Source organism: Chrysemys picta, chromosome 15 (genome assembly GCF_011386835.1).
Source record: "Chrysemys picta bellii isolate R12L10 chromosome 15, ASM1138683v2, whole genome shotgun sequence".
In the NCBI taxonomy this organism is placed as follows: domain Eukaryota; kingdom Metazoa; phylum Chordata; order Testudines; family Emydidae; genus Chrysemys; species Chrysemys picta.
This window is the reverse complement of record NC_088805.1, coordinates 32,257,243-32,275,912: the sequence shown is the minus strand read 5'-3', so window position 1 is coordinate 32,275,912 and position 18,670 is coordinate 32,257,243. Positions and strand designations below refer to the sequence as shown.

Here is an 18,670-nt window from a genome sequence, read left to right as displayed (position 1 = left end):
TGCTGGTTTGGGGAAGGCTGAGGCAGCCCCAGGAGTCCAGAGGGCGACACGCTGTGTGTGTGTCTGGGCTGGTGCACGTGGGGCGTCCTGCTAGAGGGTAACCAGGTGCAGATGAGCTCAGATGAGCTGGGGCAGAAGCAGTGAAACAAGATTTATTTACTGCAATAGATTGAATTACTTCCTGCCCTGGGCTCTGCTGCCATTTCCCACAGCCCCCCAAGGTAATTCCAGGGGCAGGCTGAGTGGTGCTGTCCTGCTTCACTTGCCCTCACGTGCCTGTCCTGGCACTTAACTAGCAGCGCACTGGGATTCACGGCCGCAGTGCTGGCAGCGGGACCTGACACCAGCTGCTAAGCAGCAGCACCACAGCACAGGGAGGAGGAGAGCGGTGCTGGCCCTGCCCGGAACAGCAAACCCCGCCTTGTGACTGCCCGAGGGCAGGGTTCTTGCCCTCGCTGCCATCCTGCATGTGGAAGGGTTGCAGTCAAACATCAGCACTGAGCGGCTTTGGGGGACGGAGGTTTTCCTGCTCCTCCAAAAACCAACTCCTCTGAAACAATTGGTGCTAGTCTGAACAGTTCTGTGGCATCTAGTCCTAGCCTCAGCAGGCTGCATGGTGTCTGCTCTCACCTGGCACATCTCCGGTGGAGCTGCGGCATTGGCCTTACGCTGAGCTTTACAGCCCATGCTCCGCTTAGCAGTGTTCGGTATTGGACTAAATCTGTCTTTCTTCTGTCCGCTGCCTGACAGCTGCTCTGTCCCCTTTACAGCATCTCGGTATAGGTGTAGCCCTGCGTGGCGGCCTTTTCTCTGTCCTAGCCACGCCTGCTTCCCTGTAGTCTTTCCTCCTAAAGCTTCTGCTCCAAATCTGGTCTTGCTCCTCCCCTTAGTACAATCCCTCCCACTTGCCAGCACCAGGTTTTCGCTGCTAACCAGCCATCTCAGTGGCAAGTGGAGGAAATCCCCACCCCCCACACGCACACACAGCCCGTTCGATTTTTCAGCACAATTGTTTATTGATAGTCTTCCTTATGTACTGGTACCAAACTGTAACACAGTTACCGAGTCAGCCTGCTTCCTTTGTAATTCTATCACAAAGTATTCAATGTGCGTAGAAATCATGCACGTCACGTATTCTTTTAAGAAGATATTTGTGTAAAAATACTTCATGTATTTGAAACTTCTACCTTATCTTGCAATTTAATCACTGAAAAATCTGTGTAGAAAACTCATTTGAACTCAGGTGTATACTTTCCCTTGTACATCATTCAGTAGTGAGTAATCCAGGGATCCTTGCGGATTCATTTTCCTCCTCCAGCAGTTACCCGTTATCACATTTGCTTTCCAGTCAGAACAGTAAGTACATTTGGCTGTATACATGACATGCTGTGTTACACATTATACACCTGACATTAGCTCTGTACTGAGACACACAGACAATTAGATACTCTCCAAGAAAAACACATAGTTGAGCTGGTGGACACGACTCTTACGGGTAGGCAGAAGGCGATTTCCCTTCTGCTCTAGAACTAGAAGTTATTAAATACCCCCTGCGGAGGGCAGTTTGACGCTCTACCATTCCGTGCACTGGGAGAGGAGACTGAGAACCAGACACAGACCAACTTCCTCTGGGGCTTGGGCAACTCATGCGGTTACTTGCTACTTTCATACAACTCCTCCCTTTGCCCCACCAGCTGGTGTGTCTATCCCAGCCTGGGGTGCTGAAAGCGTAAGGGAACAGCTCTAGGAGGGGTTTAGGCCAATTAACAAAAACCTTTGGTCAAACTTAAGGTTCAGGTTTTCTGTGTGACTCTCCCGGGCAGCGTCTAAGTTACTCCGCTGCCTGGGGCTGAGGCCCTTGGTCCCTTTCAGCTCAGCTGAAAGCACCAGAAAGGCTGTTTTGTGTGTTCCCAGCCAATCTGACCAAGCAAGGGCTTGTGGCAGCAGGCTCAGGGCCAGACACCTTCTTCTCGAATGCACTGGAGCCGTCATCCCAGCCCTAGGCAGCCACCTGCCGTGCTATTCGCACCCTGGAGGAAAATGTTTTTAAAAGCCTCTGGCCCCACAGCCCCCAGGCCATGTGCTAGCACAGAGCGTGTGTTTGCAAAGCACCATCACCCTCTTCAGCTTCGGGTTTGCAATGGGTCTGAACGCGCTCTGCACAAAGGAGCAGGGAGACCACCATGCTCCTTGGCCATTTCCATCTGGCTGGCCGAGTTGTCCACCCGGTGACTGTAAACAGTGACAAAGACAGGCTGAGCACAGCACTTAGCTGACCACAAGAAATGTTACATTATTACATTCAAACAAACACCCTCGATTTTGTTACTCTAATTCTGAACACTGCAAACACAGTAGCAACATAACACATACTACAGTGGTACCGCATCGAAATCACAGAGTGAAGATAATGCACTCTCATGGCAGAAAGAAATCCCTGAAGCAATGATGGAAAGAAAGAGACTGTAAGTTAATGCAAGTTGGAAGCTTCCATTTACAGTAACCCCGGAGCGGGGAAAACCCAACACTGTATGTGCTAGGAGAAAGGTTTCCAGTGAGGCAGGCTCCCACGGGTGGAGATGGAACCGGAGCGGGGCTGCATGAGGCAAAGCCCCGGCAGGCCAGCCACCTGCCCTCGAACCCACTATGGCAAAGAAGCACGATCATCGTCCTGGAGCAAAGATAAAATCAAGGGCTTGGCGCTCGGCAGCTGCAACATTCGGGTGCCACAAATCCACCATAAAGATCACACGAGGGCCCTCTTCGGGGGGACCTACACAGAACACAAGAGCCCAGCCATGAGGCACGAGCAGGGGTCCTGGCGCTCAGGCCACAGTGCTGCACTGTGCTGGCTTCAGGAACCCCCATGCACACCTCTCCCTTCTCGTGCTCAGAACAGCGAGCGGGCAGGCAGCGGGGCTCTGTTCTTCTGACGAAGGGGGTCAGCACGCTGCCCTGCCCTGCCCTGGGACAGAAACTAGCCTGGAGCCCGCCTGGCAAGCAGTGCAATAACACTCATGGTGCAACAGAGAGGGCTCTGCCCCGCCCCACCAGTCTGTACCACAGGGGCCCCTAGCCCCATCTGCCACCCCAGACCTTTGAGAGGGTCTTTCAGCCAGAGGGAGCCCAAGAGCTTCAAGCTGATGGTTGTACAACGGCCCCCCTTCCTCCACTCCGCAGGGGTGGGTACGTTCAGCCACGTGTACAATGCCCAGCGGTGCCACAGAACCATTGGGAACAGGATGTGAAACTCCGCCTGTCCATGGAACTGCATAAGGCATTTGAATGAGGCAGCATGTAATGACCCTCTAGATGATGGCCAGAACAGTGGGGGGAGGAGGGGGTCTATTCCCCTGAGGCTCAAGGTCTGTGCCCCACTGGTTAGCTGTCCAACCCAAAGGGACAGGAGTTATTTACTGACCATTGGCCAGGCTCTCCTCTGAAACAGAGCCCTGCCAGCAGCACAGTGCCCCCTCCCGCCCCAGGTGGTGGAACTGGTTCAGTACTGAGTGGGTGGGAGAGGTGCCCCCTACTGAGTCACCAGCACCACAGCAAATGTCCTTGGAGGTTTCCCAGCCAAATACCGAGTGCACCTGGTGCTGCTTAGCATGCAAATGCCAAGACTCGTGCGTTTGTCCCATAAACTGAGCAATGCCCTGGGAACCTCAGAGTGCTAATCTGCCCTTGGCAATCCCCCAGGTCTCTGGGAATGGGCTGTTTTCCCATTGCTGCAGGAGAGTTTATGTGGGGAGCAGCACCCGCTTTCCCCAAAGTACTCCCTGTGTAAACCAGCATGACAGCTGCTCCTATGCCATCACCCACTCATACAGGTTCATTCAGCAGAGCTCCCATAAGTGAACCAGTAATGAGAAGCAGCTCTACCCAAGTGAAGGGAAAGGGACATAAAACAGGTACAGGGCTCCCATCCCTTCCCCTGGGGCCGTGAGCAGCATGAGAGCACACACCAGGCCTGAGCAAGGGAAAGAGAGCTGCAGCAGCAGACCCAGCCATATTTCCTGCTGCACCAGCCCAGAGTCAGAGGACACCTGACCCAAGGAAGAGGAGATGGATTCAGCAGGAGCACCTGTGCCTGAAGCAGGAGTCAGACCAGACCCACAAGGAAACTGTGCTTCCTGCTACCAAGCGTGAGTACTTGGGAAATGGCAGACGATCTGGATAACGGGGTGGGGAAGAGCGTTCACTGAGGCTGGGGGGGAGGTAGTGGGTAGAGTCTGAGCTTCCCTCCCTGTATTGAGGCAAAGAGACTACCTGGCACAAAGCATATCAAACGCTTCGCACCGTTTGCCACATCTTGACTTGTCAGTGATGCTGTCTGTTACTTGCCATAAAAGCGGCTTGTGTGGCCCTGGGTGGCTCCCAGGCAAGGAACCTTGCTCTGGGGAAGTGGGGAATCAGGACACAGCTGCCCTTTGCATTTCTATTATAGCAGCTTTGCAAAACGTCTGCCCACCTGCGGAGCAGGTTTTCATGCTCCCTGTCACCATGGGAAAGGCAGACAAGGAGGTCTCAGGCCTGGGCTGGCAAATGCTTGTGACAATTTTGCAAGGCTGAAATAAAGTCACAAACACAAGTCAGGCCAAGCAGCCGACTGCCGAGGTGGAGTGGGCCCCGGGCTCTTCGGAAGCTGTGTGTGCCGCCCCTCTCCAGGAGCAGCTGGGGGTTAGTGATGTGCAAGCCCTAAAAGGCTTGGGTTGGATAAATACCTAACACCTCTGTGCAGGAGGGGGCTGGGTGCAGAATCTGGAAGGAAGAGGCCTCATTGAGATTCCTAGTCCCTTCTGGTTATTGGCTGGGACCAACCTCCTGCCTTTTCTCAGGGTTTTGAGTGCTAGGAGTGCAGGGAGACCAAGGGAAAGCCAAACCATTGATCCAACCCTTTCCAGGCCTTGGAGGAGGGGCTGCTGTACCTGCCCCAGCTTATCCCTCCCTTACTGGGTTGGAGGAGCCTGAATGTAAACCTGTTTTAAAGGCTGCCGATAGCTGAGTGAGGTGAGGCGGCAGGGGCGTCTAGAAGCAGTGAGCCTGGCAGGAGCTGGGCATGCTGTACTTGCCTTCGTGAAATGCAGTGTGCAGAAAGGAATCGTCAAACAGGAGGCATCGGCCTTCAGCCCAGCACTGGGGCTCGCCACCCACCACCAGCTCGCAGTTGCTGGGAGTCTTCAGACCTTCAGGTACGAAACACAGGAGAGAGAAGAGGACAGATGTGGGTCAGGGGAGCTGTGTCTAGGTGGCTAAACCCTCCCTTTTCTTTAGGGCCCAGGTGAACCCTTTGTCTGAGCCGTGGGCTGAGAGGTGGCAATACGGGGCCAAGCCCGGGAGCTTGCATCTCCAACCCCCTATTGCATCACTTTCCCATCATGCTGAGCTTCACCAGCCTGAAGCCAGAGCTGCGAGGTGCAGTACGTAGCCACAAGCAGCCGCCCAGGGCATCCTGCCCTGGCGGTTAATGGCCATGTTAGCGAACCACGTTTCAGGAGAGCTTGTGATGTTTTTAATGGGGGAACTGACTCTCACCCCAGGAATGAAATGCAAGCAGTGAGCTGCATGTGGGTGGTGAATGGTGATGTGGCTTGTACTGCAGTGAGGGCTGGAGAGTAAGGCACCGCTTCCGTCTGTGTCCCAAACGTGTATGGCTCTTAGCAGGGCTGGCGCTGAGCCAGAATTCAGATTGACAGAAATGCTGCACTCCATCTGCAGTGCTTGGAACTCGGGCAGGTGCTCAGTGCCCGTGTGGGCCTCCAGCTCAGCCAATGCACTTCGGTCCTGGCCTGCACCCACACCCAGCTCAGCAAGGGCGCCCCTCAAGCCAGTGCCTGACCGCCATACAACCCTGTGTGGTAACTGAAGGCTGGTTGTATTCAATGCCTGCCATGAACGAGCGCGATACCACAGACTCCTTTCTTTGGGGGAGCCTGGAGGCGCAAGGTGCCCAAAGCAAAGGCCCAGGAATCCTGAGGCATGTCTCTGGCTTTGGATCTGAAGTCTGAGGGAAGCAGAGATGTTCTGCCCTGGTCTGATGGGGAGGGCGCTGGACTGGGGCTCTCGAGAGACCTGGATTCAGTTCCTGGCTCAACCACAGACTCCCTGCGTGCCCTTGGCCGAGTCATTTAATCTGCCTGGTGGCTTGGATCCCTTCTGTACCATGGGGCTAGCAGTGCCCCACCTCCCAGGGGTGCCATGAGGACAACATCCAGTCATGATTGCCAGGTGCTCAGATACTGTGGTGACAGTGGCCTTACATATACCTAGATGGGTAGAAATCCTGGCAGCCCCAGCTAAACCGGCTATTATGGACTGACCAATGCCATTGAGAACATTGTACTTTTATTGAGCTATTAATACACCAAGGACCCCCAGCAAGCAGCTGACTCCTTGAGGATACCTTCTGGTTTGTGAAAGTAACGTCCCTCATTACAGCATGGGGATCACGCTGCTACAATGGGGCCAAGAGACTGTATAACTGGGGGGAGACACAGGGATCCATGCACTCCTGAGTCTCGAATGGTAACATATGGCATATGTTCCGCTGCTGCTCGGAGCCCCAGGCATTCAGAACACCCACAGCAGGAGACTGACTTTGGTGCCAAAAACACGTGGGCCCAGCAGGGGCTCCCAGCCGCCCGGGAGAGTCAGGCTTGTTTATGTTTCTTTGATGTACGTTTCAGAGACTGCAAAACAAAACCTGGTTCCCTCCACACACGCTGTCCTGAGCTGCAGAAGCTCCGTTCTGGAAGATGGGCATGAGGAAGAGCGTTGGGCTCTGGCTTAGCAATGTCTAGCCGACCCCCTCAGGGCTTGAAGCCTGGAGAAAGCACCGCTCATGGCATTGGGCATCCGGGGACGGGAGCCGGGGAACCTGAGCCTAGAGATGGTCCAACAAGCTCACTCTAAACAGAGGTTTAGCTACTCCGGGGCAGGGCACACCGGGGAGCTGCAGCAAGCTGACCAATGAACAAGAGCAAGGTAGGGTCTCCTAGGGGGCTTTAAACACACACAAGTCTCTGCTCTCCGCTGGGGAGCTGGGACCCTCGCACTAAAGCAGGGAAAGAGCACTCCGGGGTGCCCTGTCACCAGACCTCCGAGCACGTGGAGTGGGAGTCTGGGAAATGCCAAAGGGAAGGGGTAGAACGGCCCAGCCCTACCGGCGCAATCTTCCCCACTGTTCAGCTCCACCTGGAGGGGAGACGCTAGCGAGCCCACAACCCAGGCTGTGCTGCTCTGCTCATTGTTTCCTGGTGTCAGAGCTAGCCCATTCCCTGCTGGGCTACTCCCCTTCCCTGAGTGGCTCTGGGCAGACCGGCTTACACTGCAAATGGCCCTTGGCTTGTGCACAAGTCAGATGAGCTGAAGTTCAGAAGCCTGGAGGCCAGCCCAAGGCAGTGCTGGGCACGTGGCTCCCGCCCTGGGGGCACAATGAGGCCTGGAGTCCAGGGGCGAGGCCTGACAAAGGTAGGTTCTGTATTGCCAATAGCCGGGCCCCTCGCTGTGACCCTGACTTTATGGGAGGGGATAAACAGCCAGCAAGGCTGAGCATGTGGGAGCCTTGGCAGGTGGTGTCTAATAGTTGCATTGCTCCTTCCATCCCGCTCCTAGGTGCCTCGGCCTGTCCCTTCCAGAGGAGAGGAGATGGGGAGCTCTACTTGTTCCTCCTCTCCCGGCCAGCTCCCCAGCTAGCCTAGGGAAGGGGAGCATGGCTCTAGCTGACCTGGTGAAGCTCTGGGGCTAGAGAGCTGCTTCGAAGCTTGCCTCTAGCTTAAAAACAACAAGCAAGTGCCAGTGTGTGCGCGCCTGGCAGAGGTGGCGGACCAGTCGTGTGGGGTGTGCCAGCAGGGCCACAAGCAGATTCTTCCCCCACCACAAACATTATTGCTTTCTATGTTCCAGAATCCTGGCTGTGCGCAGCAGAGACACTTTCCCAGCCAGGCTCTCCCAAGGACTGTCAGCAATCCAGGCTTTTAGCTCCTTGAGCTGTAAGTACTGGGCTCTGCTCGGAGACAAATCTGCAGAGGCCAGATGCTGTCTGGGCCTCTCCTCCCTTTGCTTTTCAAAGGGATGGCTGATGTGCACAAAAACAGGCTCCTGCAGCTTCCGTTAGAGCTGCCCCCGCTGAGGCTGCTGCTTGGAGGCAGACCCTTCTGCGCGACAGTCGTCTCACAGCAGCAAACCTGAGTCACTAACAGCAGCCCCACTCCAGATGATGAAGCTGCAGGAGGAGGGGCACAGGCTCTGAAGCAACTAAGATCCTGTTCTCGTGCACATGGCCCGGGGGTGGTGGTATGTAAGCGATGGTTTGCCAGTTTCCCTGCCAGTTCAGCGTTCCCTCGTGGTTCAGGTGGAAGTAGCTGGAGTGTCTGGGGCAGCCCAGAAAGGCCCCATCACTTCAGCGCCTCCCAGGCAGTGAGCATGTCGTCCCCACCCCCTGCCTGCAGTCAAGCTAAGCGTTGTCTATCCATACCCTTTTAAAAGGGCTGAAGAGAAACGTGGTGGGGGAGAGGAGGAGAAATCCCCCTGGTTGCTGAGCTAGAGGCCATGGAGAGTTCTTGGCAGAGTGGGGCGGCTGGAGCCCTTCCTGCATTTCGAAGGGAAGGTGCGGCACCCAGTGGGAGCTCTGGCCTACATAACGTTCCTATTGTGCTAATAAAAACCCTAGCAAAACACCAGGATCAGCTCCTGGAGACACAAATACCAATGTCTGGCTCCTCGGTGGCTTTGGGTATCGTGTGCAATCTGAGAGCAGGCTCAGAGCTAGTAAAGAGAGAGGCGCCTCGTGCAGGACCCTTCCATCCATCCTAACAGTTAATCTCACTGGTTTGGGAGTGTTTGCAGTGACGCTTCCTCACCCAGAGAGTCACTTCTTTATTGCCCAGTTTCTCTGACTCCAGTTTCCCAAAATCTGAGCTTACGTTTCCTTCCTTAGCTCTGGGCCACTGTGCCTTGAGCAGCATCTTCCGAGACTGAATTATTCCCTCCTTTCCCTTTACGCTGCGATCATGACCCCTCTGTGACTATCCTAGTTTAGGGTAATCCTTATTATTATACAAATCTAATCCCTGTATAATTTTTTTACCCTTCATAGGATGGTCTCTAAATCCTCCTTAAACTTTGATGACAACAAACTAAACCTGTCAGGATTTGAACTCAGTACCTTGAAAATACAGCAGACTCTTCACTAAGTTCCACAGCCTTAGAAGAACTAACATCAGTTTTAGCAACAAAGAAGGAAGAAAAATACCTGTAGCTCTTCTCTGCTTCTGCTGGATACATACCTAAATGGCATCGTATGCGGATGTTGGTTGGCCCATAGTGCTCCCCAATGACCGTGCCAGGGGTCAGCACAGAGATGCACGCATTCCCAAAGACATTGTTGCCAATGCAGGTGCGGAGGCTCCCAAGTAAGCGATACGTCCGTGGGCATTTCCTGCAGTTCTTGGGAACGCACGTGCCCTGGTTCACCAGGTAAAAGGTGAACCACTCCCCGCTGGGCGTGCTGTTCATTTTCCATCCTTGCGGGAGGCTGCAGTTTGAGAAAGCTTTGTAGAGGGTCTCGAATTCACACAGGATGGTCTGGAAGTTGCGTTCCAGTAACTCCACGTCATGTTTTTGAGCGTCCCGTGAGAAATAGGGCATTGTTGGTAAGTCTGGTAAGAAGAAGACTTCTGGCTTCTGGATGGATGGTCGGCTGTTCAGGTAACGCCCTTGCTCTCGGATGCCCTTGTGAATCCTGCCCATGCCAGACCAGGAGTAGCGCTTGGCGTATTCCTGCAGATTGTGATAGAGTTTCTGGTTAAGCCCATCGTTTCTTGCGCAGCGCACACACTCGGGGGAGTGGCAGTACGCGTACCCATTCTGTAAGCCATTGGCATCGGCGCTCTGCATGAGGGAATTCACAGTGACATACGTGCGGGGCTGCTCCCTGCCAACGTGGTAACAGTACCAAACAAACAGGACCAAGAGGCAAGCGACAGCAGTGAGTGCAGTGGTGTCACAGTCCCGGAAGGACTGGATCCCTGTAGCTATAAAGTCCCGGAGTCCATCCAGTGACCAGCTCCAGTCCGTCAGCCACTCCAAAGACATTTTTGTGAAGCTGTTCTTAGAGGTGTATAAAAGGGCCAGGTGATCAGTCCTCGTGGTTCTTAAAGGCACCCACACCATGCAGGTTAGTAGGGGCACGGAGGGAAGGGCTTGCCATGGAGAAGCATAGTTGTACCTGTTCCCTGGACACCTGTAAGCACTGCATTAGTGAGGGGCAGGTTGTTAGTGTTCACATCTACATGTTTGACGAGGCCTGTGCCTCAGTATCAGGAAGTTCTACGGTGCTGTTATCGTTAGTGAAGCATCAGCTGTGGCATCCCTGCCAACGTTCTGAGGTTATTCGTTCTCAAACGCAGCGCAGACAGGCAGGGTCTGAAAAAAACAAGAACCCAGATGGGCATTAGGGCTTTTTCAGTCTGGAATTACTCACCGTGTGTCAGATTCAGCATCTGCTTGCTGTTCTGAGGAGATCCGGATCCCATTCCGCAAGCTGCAGGAACTAAACAAAGGGGTGGGGGGGGTCATTTAAGTGAAAGTATTTGGACCAATAAAGATAGAACAGGAAATGAGGCCCCTACCTAACCCTGCCAAGTATCTTAACCAGATGATGGACATTGTCTTGTGCTGGGTTTCCTCCATCCCTCCCACATTTTATTCCATGAATATCAAACAGGATGGGAACCCGGTTGGGGGAGCATCAAGTGATTACCCAGCCAAGCCTCTGTCCCTTGCTACTGGTGCACATTCTTCCATTCTCTCCTCGAGCGCTGTCGCCAGTGCTGCTTCCCCTGATCCGTTCCTCCTGCCTGCTACAGCATCACTTCTAAAATCTGGTTGATGCATAGCCAGGAGAGAAGCTGGGAATGTTCTTTTAACAGATGTATCTTGTACCACATCACAGATTAAACCTTGATCTAAATGCTCTGAAATGACTCTCCTTTTAGGGAATAGAGCGCTTTCCACTGAGAACAGATGACACCGCTCAGGTGGTTACTAACAACAGAATCCATGTTGGTGGAACGCCAGCTTTTCTCGTTTTAGACACACAAAGTGGAAATGAGTGCCCCCTGTAGGGCGGCAGGGAGAGGGACGCCCTGGAGCATACCACGCTCCTTGGCTCTGCATAGCAAAGCAGTGGGATTGAAGTTACCAGACAGGTGAGCTCCTCAAGGATCAGAGGGTCTGTTCAGACAAGGCTCCTGACATCTATGCTCTTCAGGAAGTATCCAAAGCTGTAATCTGCAGAAGTCACGAGGCTCTTTCACAGGATCCCAATACTGCCTGCTTTGAGTGGGCTAGAAATGTCATAGGAACAGTCACTCTCTGACAGAGCTGGGCACTGCTGTGACCAGGGGACACCAGAAAGGGCAGAAGAATAAATTGATGAGTGTGGGTGTGTGAGAGGGGTGGAGGTTTTTTTTCTTTTTTTTTCTTTTCATCTAATTAACCAAACTTATCTAAGTCCCAACGAGGTGTCGGGTTTGCTGTGCACCCTGAGCAAGGCTTCACACCAGCTCTTGTTCTATCAGAACTGGGTCATAGGAACCTCATTCCCACCTGCTTGGTAATCAGACTTGAGATCGATTTTGTTTATATCTTATAATTTTAAAAATCTCAATTTCATTTAATTTCTCTGAAGCCATCCTGCTGTGTGCGCCCATAGCACGCCTCTGCCGCCATCTATTCTTACTCCCCTTCTTCCTTCCCCATTTCCTCTATCTGTTACTCACTTGTTGCATTGTCTTTAATTAGACTGTAGGCTCTTTGTGGCAGGGCCTGTCGTCTTATACACAATATTTTACATAACACCCCACACTGTGGGGTAGTGATCTTGACTGGGGCCTCTGGGAGTTGCCACAATATACATAATCCTGGCCTGGGGTTCTCTGCACTTTGGGGTTAGGGCAAATCTAGGGCCCACTGTGCCAGACTGCCCCCAAAGTCCAACCATTCCGCCAAGCAAAAGGTGCTTTTCCACTCAGTAACTCTCTCCACCATAACACACAGTTACTGGCTTAGGGGGCCGATCACCTATAAAGCAAATCACAGTTCCCTGCCCTTTGAACATCCTGTGGGGCTGCAGCCCCTGTTCAGTAAATGGAAGCTGAAAAGGTGCCTAGGTGCATCCATGGAAGGCTATGCCCCTTCATACTATCAGACCGAGGGAGAGGGGCAGCTGAGAATTATTTTGGCAAACCAACAAAGAACCAATGTTTTTAAAGGTCAATACCTACAAAGTTCCAGTCCAGATGGCTGCTCTGTTCCTGCACTTTTGTCAAGGGTCTTTTGAAAGCACCTGATAGAAAAATGGAATGGGGAATTTACAAAGTGGATCTGAGTGTAAGTGTTCCCTTTAACAGGAGAGAGCTTCTCAGACTATCGCATTGGTTTGCTCTGAATTCTCTCCCTGGGAATCTTGGAGCAGGAAGGGGAGGGGGGTAATGAAGGCAAAAGCACAACTGGGGTTTTCAAATATGTGGATGTTTTCAAAAATGTAACTCCTATTCAGTAACTCCTGTTCAGGGGCTGCCTGGGGTGTGTGGTGAGCAGGTGCACTTGGCAGAGGAGGGATTTGTACTGAAAGCATTTTTGTTATGTTTCAAGGTGACATCTGCAGAAGTTGCTGGTTAAAGGTGACTGCAAAGCTTTCCCTTAACAAATGGGTTGATAAAGTTAATATCCCAAAGGAGGCAAAGGGAGGAGGTGTCCATCTGACTGCTACAGGGTGATCACCTGGCACCCTTGTGCCACTGGCAGCATATCCCCACCCATGCCCACTAACTGTCACAGTCTGATCAACTGGGGAAGGTCAATAGAATTAAAAACACACCTCTCCCTGGACTGGTACAAGTGCCTGCTCCAGCTATCACAATGCACTACCCCTGTGCAGACACCACCCAAACCGGAACCCATGGGCATCGCTCTCACCACAGAGAAAAGTCACCTCTAGCCCTGCCCCTCCAGGATAACTCTTCAGCCACACCCCCAATAGAGGTTCCTGCTCAGCCGGAAATGCCTTCAGAAGCATGTGTGCCACTGGCAGGCCAGGAGAACCCCCTTTCCACTTCAGAACAGGATTTGGGACCACTGAAGCGGGGTGACCACACAGGAACCACTGCCTAAGGGGCAGGTCTATTTGCAAGGGTTTAGTCAGCTTGGCTGGATGCATCCAATGAAACTGCAAGTTCTTTACCTTAATACTGAGTCTCAGTCTATTAATTAAAGGCACCTGGTGGCCTGGGATCCAGAAGCTTCAGCATCAGTTAATAATAAACTGCAGAATCAGTTCAAAATAGAGACAATCAATTTAAAATTACATGGAAGCTGCACCCGTAAAATGTAGCTTTGCTGTCTACGACAGCAACGATGTTACATAACGAATCAAGGCAGGATTAGAGGCTGCAGAAAGTTAAACTAAAGGCTTCTTACTGGAGCGATAGGCAGTTTTCAAACAGAGCGGCCTTTGCCCCAAGCATGGTCTCAACCTTGGTGGGTTCTGGATCTGATCGCCATGGAGCAAAGAGCATTTTGTTGTCATTTGCTATGCTGTCCCAGGCCCCGCATTCGAGGAATCTTCTGTTCTCACTGCGAGGAGGGAACCTCCTCACCATAAACAAGTGTTGGGGTGAGGCAGGGAAGGCTGTCTGTTACCACAGTGCTGGAAACACCAGGGTTGTTTTTCAAAACGTCTCTATTGTGCTGGTGTCATGAAGTGCCCAGCCAAGCATGGGATGATAGGCCTCAGCAAGACATATGCTGACGGCAGCCACATTCACAGCTCTCCAGCCTCAAGAACAGCAGCGCAAAGGAACTCTCTTCTGGGTTTTCCTCTGATTTACATCTGCAGGACCTATATTAAGGCCCCGTTAACATCCTGCATCTACTGCAGAAAAGCAGATTGACACCTGTCTTGTGAGCTGCTAGTCGCAGGCACCCACAGCTCTGAGGGAGGAATGCATGACACGGATTCACTAGCGTCACCCCCAGCCCCAGGCATGAAGATGCTCCGGTACAATGCAGGGTTACAGCAGCCACCTGCGTGCGTGTGGCTGCTTGCCACAAGGCGGGTCACGACCCTGCCCCTGGCACCCTGTTAGCAGACATTGCAGCCTTCCTTCCCCGTGGGAATCTGAAACCACAGCCTGGGTGTGAGGCACAGCCTTCTCCTTTGCTCTGTGGCAGTTGTCGGCCAACCTGCTGCCCCATTTGCCTGCGTCTCTCACTTGAGGCACAAGGGGTAAGGAGGTAAAAACAACCAGGGCAGCACCTATGGTATCGGCAGCCCCAGCTCCCCACTTCTCCCCCTGCCTCAGGCAGGGCACTGGCACCCCTAGGTTAACGCCCGGACAGGACGAGCCACCCCTTGGCACTGCTGGGTATCCCTTGGCAGTCCTGACCCCCTGCTTCAGAGCCGCCTGAGTGCCCGAGCTCCCTGCCCTAGGCACCATGCCGGAGACCCTGGGGGCACAAGCACCCCCTTCCAGCCAGTGCCCCTGCCCTAGGCCGGGGACCCCAGGGGGCATGGCCATCTTCCTCCAGCCAGTACCCCCTGCCCTAGACACAGAGTTGGGGACAGGGCCCCCCTCCAGCCCACGCCCCCTGCCCTAGACACAGTGCCGGGGGGACTTGGGGCGCAGCTCCCCCTCCAGCCCGCGCCCCCTGCCCTAGACACTGTGCCGGGGGGACCTGGGGCACAGCCCGCCCCTCCAGCCCGCGCCCCCTGCCCTAGACACTGTGCCGGGGGCAGCTCCCCCTCCAGCCCGCGCCCCCTGCCCTAGACACAGAGTTGGGGACAGGGCCCCCCTCCAGCCCGCGCCCCCTGCCCTAGACACTGTGCCGGGGGGAATTGGGGTGCAGCCCCCCCTCCAGCCTGCGCCCCCTGCCCTAGACACAGTGCCGGGGGGAATTGGGGTGCAGCCCCCCCTCCAGCCAGCACCCCCTGCCCTGGACAGTGTTGGGGACAGGGCCCCCCTCCAGCCCGCGCCCCCTGCCCTAGACACAGTGCCGGGGGCAGCCCCCCTCCAGCCGGGCTCCGGGCGGGGGTGACCGGGGGGCGCTGCCCGAGCCCCACATCTGGGCGCCCCGCGAGGGCGCCGCCGCCTGCCCGACCGGCCCGGGAGTGAGGCGCGGCTCGGCTCGGCTCGGCGGGCTCCGCTCCGCTCCGCAGCGGGGCCGGGCCCGGCTCCCCGGCCGCCCCCCGGGCTCCCCGCGCCGCCCGCCACCAACCTGCCGCCCGCGGCCTCTCCCGGGCGGGGGCTGCGGCTCGGCTCGCTCCGGCCCCCGGCTCCAGCCCGAGCCCGCTCCGCCGGCAGCGCGGACCACAACTCCCGGCAGCCCGAGCGGGCGGGGCCGGCAGCGCCGCCGCCTCAGCCCCGCCCCGGGCCCGCCTCGGCTCCGGCTCCGGCTCCGGGCAGCGCCCTCGGGGCAGCCGCTGTGACCCGGCCCGGGCGGAGCTCGGCCCCCCATTGCCCCCAGCCGCCCCATTGTTCCTATCACCTCCCCCGGGACAGAGCCCCCCATTGTCCCTATCCCCGCCCGACAGACTTGGCCCCCAATTGCTCCTGACCCCCCCCCCGGGACAGAGCTTTCCCCCCATTGTCCCTATCACACCCCCCCCAGGACAGAGCTTGTCCCCATTGTCCCTATCCCCCTCGGGACAGAGCCCCCCCCATTGTCCCTATCACCCCCCCCCGACAGAGCTTGGCCCCCAATTGCCCCTGCCCCCCCCCCCGAGACAGAGCTTGCCCCCCATTGTCTCTATCTCCCCCCCCCCCGGGACAGAGATTGCCCCCCCCATTGTCCCTATCTCCCCCCCCCCCCGGGACAGAGCTTGTTCCCCCCCATTGTTCATATCCCCCCCCGGGGCAGAGATTGGCCCCCCATTGTCTCTATCCCCCCCCCCGGACAGAGATTGCCCCCCCATTGTCCCTATCCCCCCCCCGGCACAGAGCTTGTCCCCCCCCATTGTCCCTATCCCCCCCCGGGGCAGAGATTGGCCCCCCATTGTCTCTATCCCCCCCTCGGGACAGAGATTGCCCCCCCATTGTCTCTATCCCCCCCCGGGACAGAGCTTGGCCCCCAATTGCCCTTGTCCCCCCAGGGGCAGAGCTTAGCCCCCCAGGCCTCCCCATTGCCCCCAGCTCCCCCAGGGACAGAGCTCGGCCACCCCATTGCCCCTGCCCCCCAGCAGAGCTCAGCATCCCCATTCCCTCCATCCCACCCCCTGGGAGCAGAGCTGCCCCCCCCCCCATCCCCTCCCTGGGGGCAGAGCTCGGTTTGCATCCCCCGCAGTCACCTTCGGGGTAGAGATCAGCCACATTTTCCTATTCTCCGACCCTCCCATGGGACAGCCCCTGTAGGACAGGCCAAGCTGCTGGGCTCCCCCTGTGACTCTCCTTGCCCATGACAGCGAGTCCCCCAGGAGAGCAGGAGCCCGGCCCCATGTAGGGGGGCCCCCACAATAGCTTTTACAGCGAGTGGGTCCCCTTCCCTCAGGGATAAAACCCCAGCCTGGCTCCAGCCCATCCCCTGGCTGCAAGGCGCTGTCCCCTCTGGGGCTGCAGGGAGCCATGGGAGGGGAGCACCACAGCATCCAGGGAGGAGTCGCTGTGGGAATCCCCAACACAAAGCTGTGGGTATGAAGATCCAGCAGGACCTGGCATGTGGCTTGGCAGGTCTGGGCAGAACAGTGAACAACAGCCATGTCCTGTATCAATCATGGCCTGAGCCCCAGGCTGGAAATGGACAGGAACAGGTCGCAGCAACGGCTTGTCGGAATGAATTCTTCCGCAGCTGACTGCATAAGGGGACCTGAGCGACGGGCGCTGGGAGCCAGATGGCCACAGCGGTTACTGGGCTCTTGGTCTCACCACATCATGGGCAGCATTTGATGTTCCTGAGAGTAGTAGGGCCCAGCCTGGGAGTCCACTTGCCCTGCATATGTAATGCACTGGGGAGGTCTTTCTAGTGCCTGCCCCACCTAGCATGTAAGAGCTGGCAGGGGATGTTCAATTGAACGAAAAGGCAGCAAATTCAAAACCGATGAAAGGAAATACTTTCACTCAGTGTGTGATTCCACTGTGGAACTCTCTGCCACAGGACATAGTCAAGGTCAAGAATTTTGCTAGATTCAAAGAGGGACTGGAGGCTATCAAGAATATTCCATATTGTAACAGTTAATTCTAAATTATAAATCCTGCTTTAGGGAGTAAGCCTATCTCTAATTATTAGGGGCTAGAAGGGGACTTCCTAGTGAGTAAATAATCCCACATGTATCTACTGCGGGGTTCCTGGCTCCTTCCTCTAAAGCACTTCATGCCAGTCACTGTTGGAGACAAGATACAGGAATAGATGGACGATAGGGCTGATCCATTCTGGCAATTTTTATGTTCCTGGTAGCTAATGTGCTTCCTCCTTTATCTCACTTCTCAGGTGACAGAGGTCTGTGCTGAAAAGCCTGAGTTCAAACTCTATGGACGATGCATGGTGGGTGGGGGATGTTATGCATTCACTGACAATATAGAAATATTTTGACTTCTGAGTCCTTCACTTATAGGAAATTCTAGCTCCCAATAGGCTCCTAAAGGGTATGATTCCAATCCCAAGTACCTATCAGAATCTGGTGCTTCAACATGGGACCAACCAAGCCAGTCCATACAGGAGCTGACCCCGCTCTGGCAGTTGGGTAACATGAGGTAGGAAAAAGGTGAAAGACAAGGTGTTGCCTGAAGCATGAATGGACAATCCTGGTACTTTTCTAGTTGAGTTTTCCCCAGACGTGCCAACCCCCCTCTGTCCCATCTGTCCCAGTTACAGGGCTAGCTGCACCTCTGCCCGTCTCTGGTCTCTGAGTGCACTCCCTCAGGTGTCAAGCCTGGGGCCTTCACCTCTCCTGGGCTGGAATTCCGGCCTTCTCCCACCCTTAGACCAGGCCCTGGAGTACAGCACCCTGTGTATCCACCATGCTTACCCAGCCCTCCCACAGCATTCTGGCACCTGCAGTTCTTGGGTGGCTGGGACCAGTGGTGTTTATGGTCACTAGACAATTGCCTTACATCAAAAGCACTGCATAGTTTAGCAGTAGGACCAAAGCACTAGAGAAAAAAGGATTTTAAAACAACAAACAGCCTATACGCAGGTCTATCGTACGTAATGGTCTACCTTCCCCCGACATAACCTAGCTTCTTCAGATGTGCCAGCAGGTGCCTGTGACCTACTCTGGTTCTCCCAAACAACTCCCCTGGAACAGCTATCCTCTCTTCCTCTCATGTTCCTTCTTAAACTGCCCTAGTCCTTTTCATCTTGACCGTTCCCAGGCTTTGGCCCTTCTGGAAAAATTAGTTTTGCAGGTTGGCTAGGGAGGAAGTAAAATCATCACACAGCTAAGGGTCTGGGCATTGTTGCTTAACAACCCTTAAGAGTTTGTGGAGAAGTGGCCTTTCTTTGTCCTTCCTGTTTGTTTTTCCTTACAGCCCCCATTAAACTAAACCATTGTGCTCATACAATAAACATCCCAATAGCCAGCACAGCAGACAATATTCATAAATCAGAGCAGATCGAATTCTGGGGCACCCTCTCTCAGTGAGTCACTTGGATGAAAGTTACATAGCACCCTGAA

At 54.9% G+C, this 18,670-nt stretch overlaps 1 protein-coding gene across 7 annotated transcripts; it reads right to left on the bottom strand.

The window, feature by feature from the left end:
• Window positions 1-994: 994 nt before the first annotated feature.
• Window positions 995-15,419, bottom strand: ASPHD2 (aspartate beta-hydroxylase domain containing 2). Of its 7 annotated transcripts, none has more exons than XM_065568924.1 (6): window positions 15,280-15,381; window positions 12,284-12,349; window positions 10,763-11,348; window positions 9,288-10,425; window positions 5,073-5,186; window positions 995-2,773 (listed from the first exon to the last, which is right to left on the bottom strand). In XM_065568924.1, exons 4-6 carry the CDS (start codon window positions 10,171-10,173, stop codon window positions 2,664-2,666), a joined length of 1,110 nt encoding a protein of 369 aa, XP_065424996.1. In that variant the 5' UTR covers window positions 10,174-10,425; window positions 10,763-11,348; window positions 12,284-12,349; window positions 15,280-15,381; the 3' UTR covers window positions 995-2,663. The 7 variants fall into 7 exon arrangements, with proteins under 7 accessions (XP_065424996.1, XP_065424995.1, XP_065425000.1 ...); XM_065568923.1 differs by having other exon boundaries at window positions 11,204-11,348; XM_065568928.1 differs by having other exon boundaries at window positions 995-2,671; window positions 11,204-11,348.
• Window positions 15,420-18,670: the final 3,251 nt, after the last annotated feature.

Bases quoted from the DNA above. Each gene is read 5' to 3' on its own strand.
- ASPHD2 (XM_065568922.1), bottom strand. From the start codon at position 10,173: ATGGTGTGGGTGCCTTTAAGAACCACGAGGACTGATCACCTGGCCCTT. The intron at 5,187-9,287 runs GTATGTATCCAG...TCGTACCTGAAG, and splicing joins CCGCATACGATGCCATTTAG to GTCTGAAGACTCCCAGCAAC. The intron at 2,774-5,072 runs GCAAGTACAGCA...TGTTCTGTGTAG, and splicing joins GCACACTGCATTTCACGAAG to GTCCCCCCGAAGAGGGCCCT.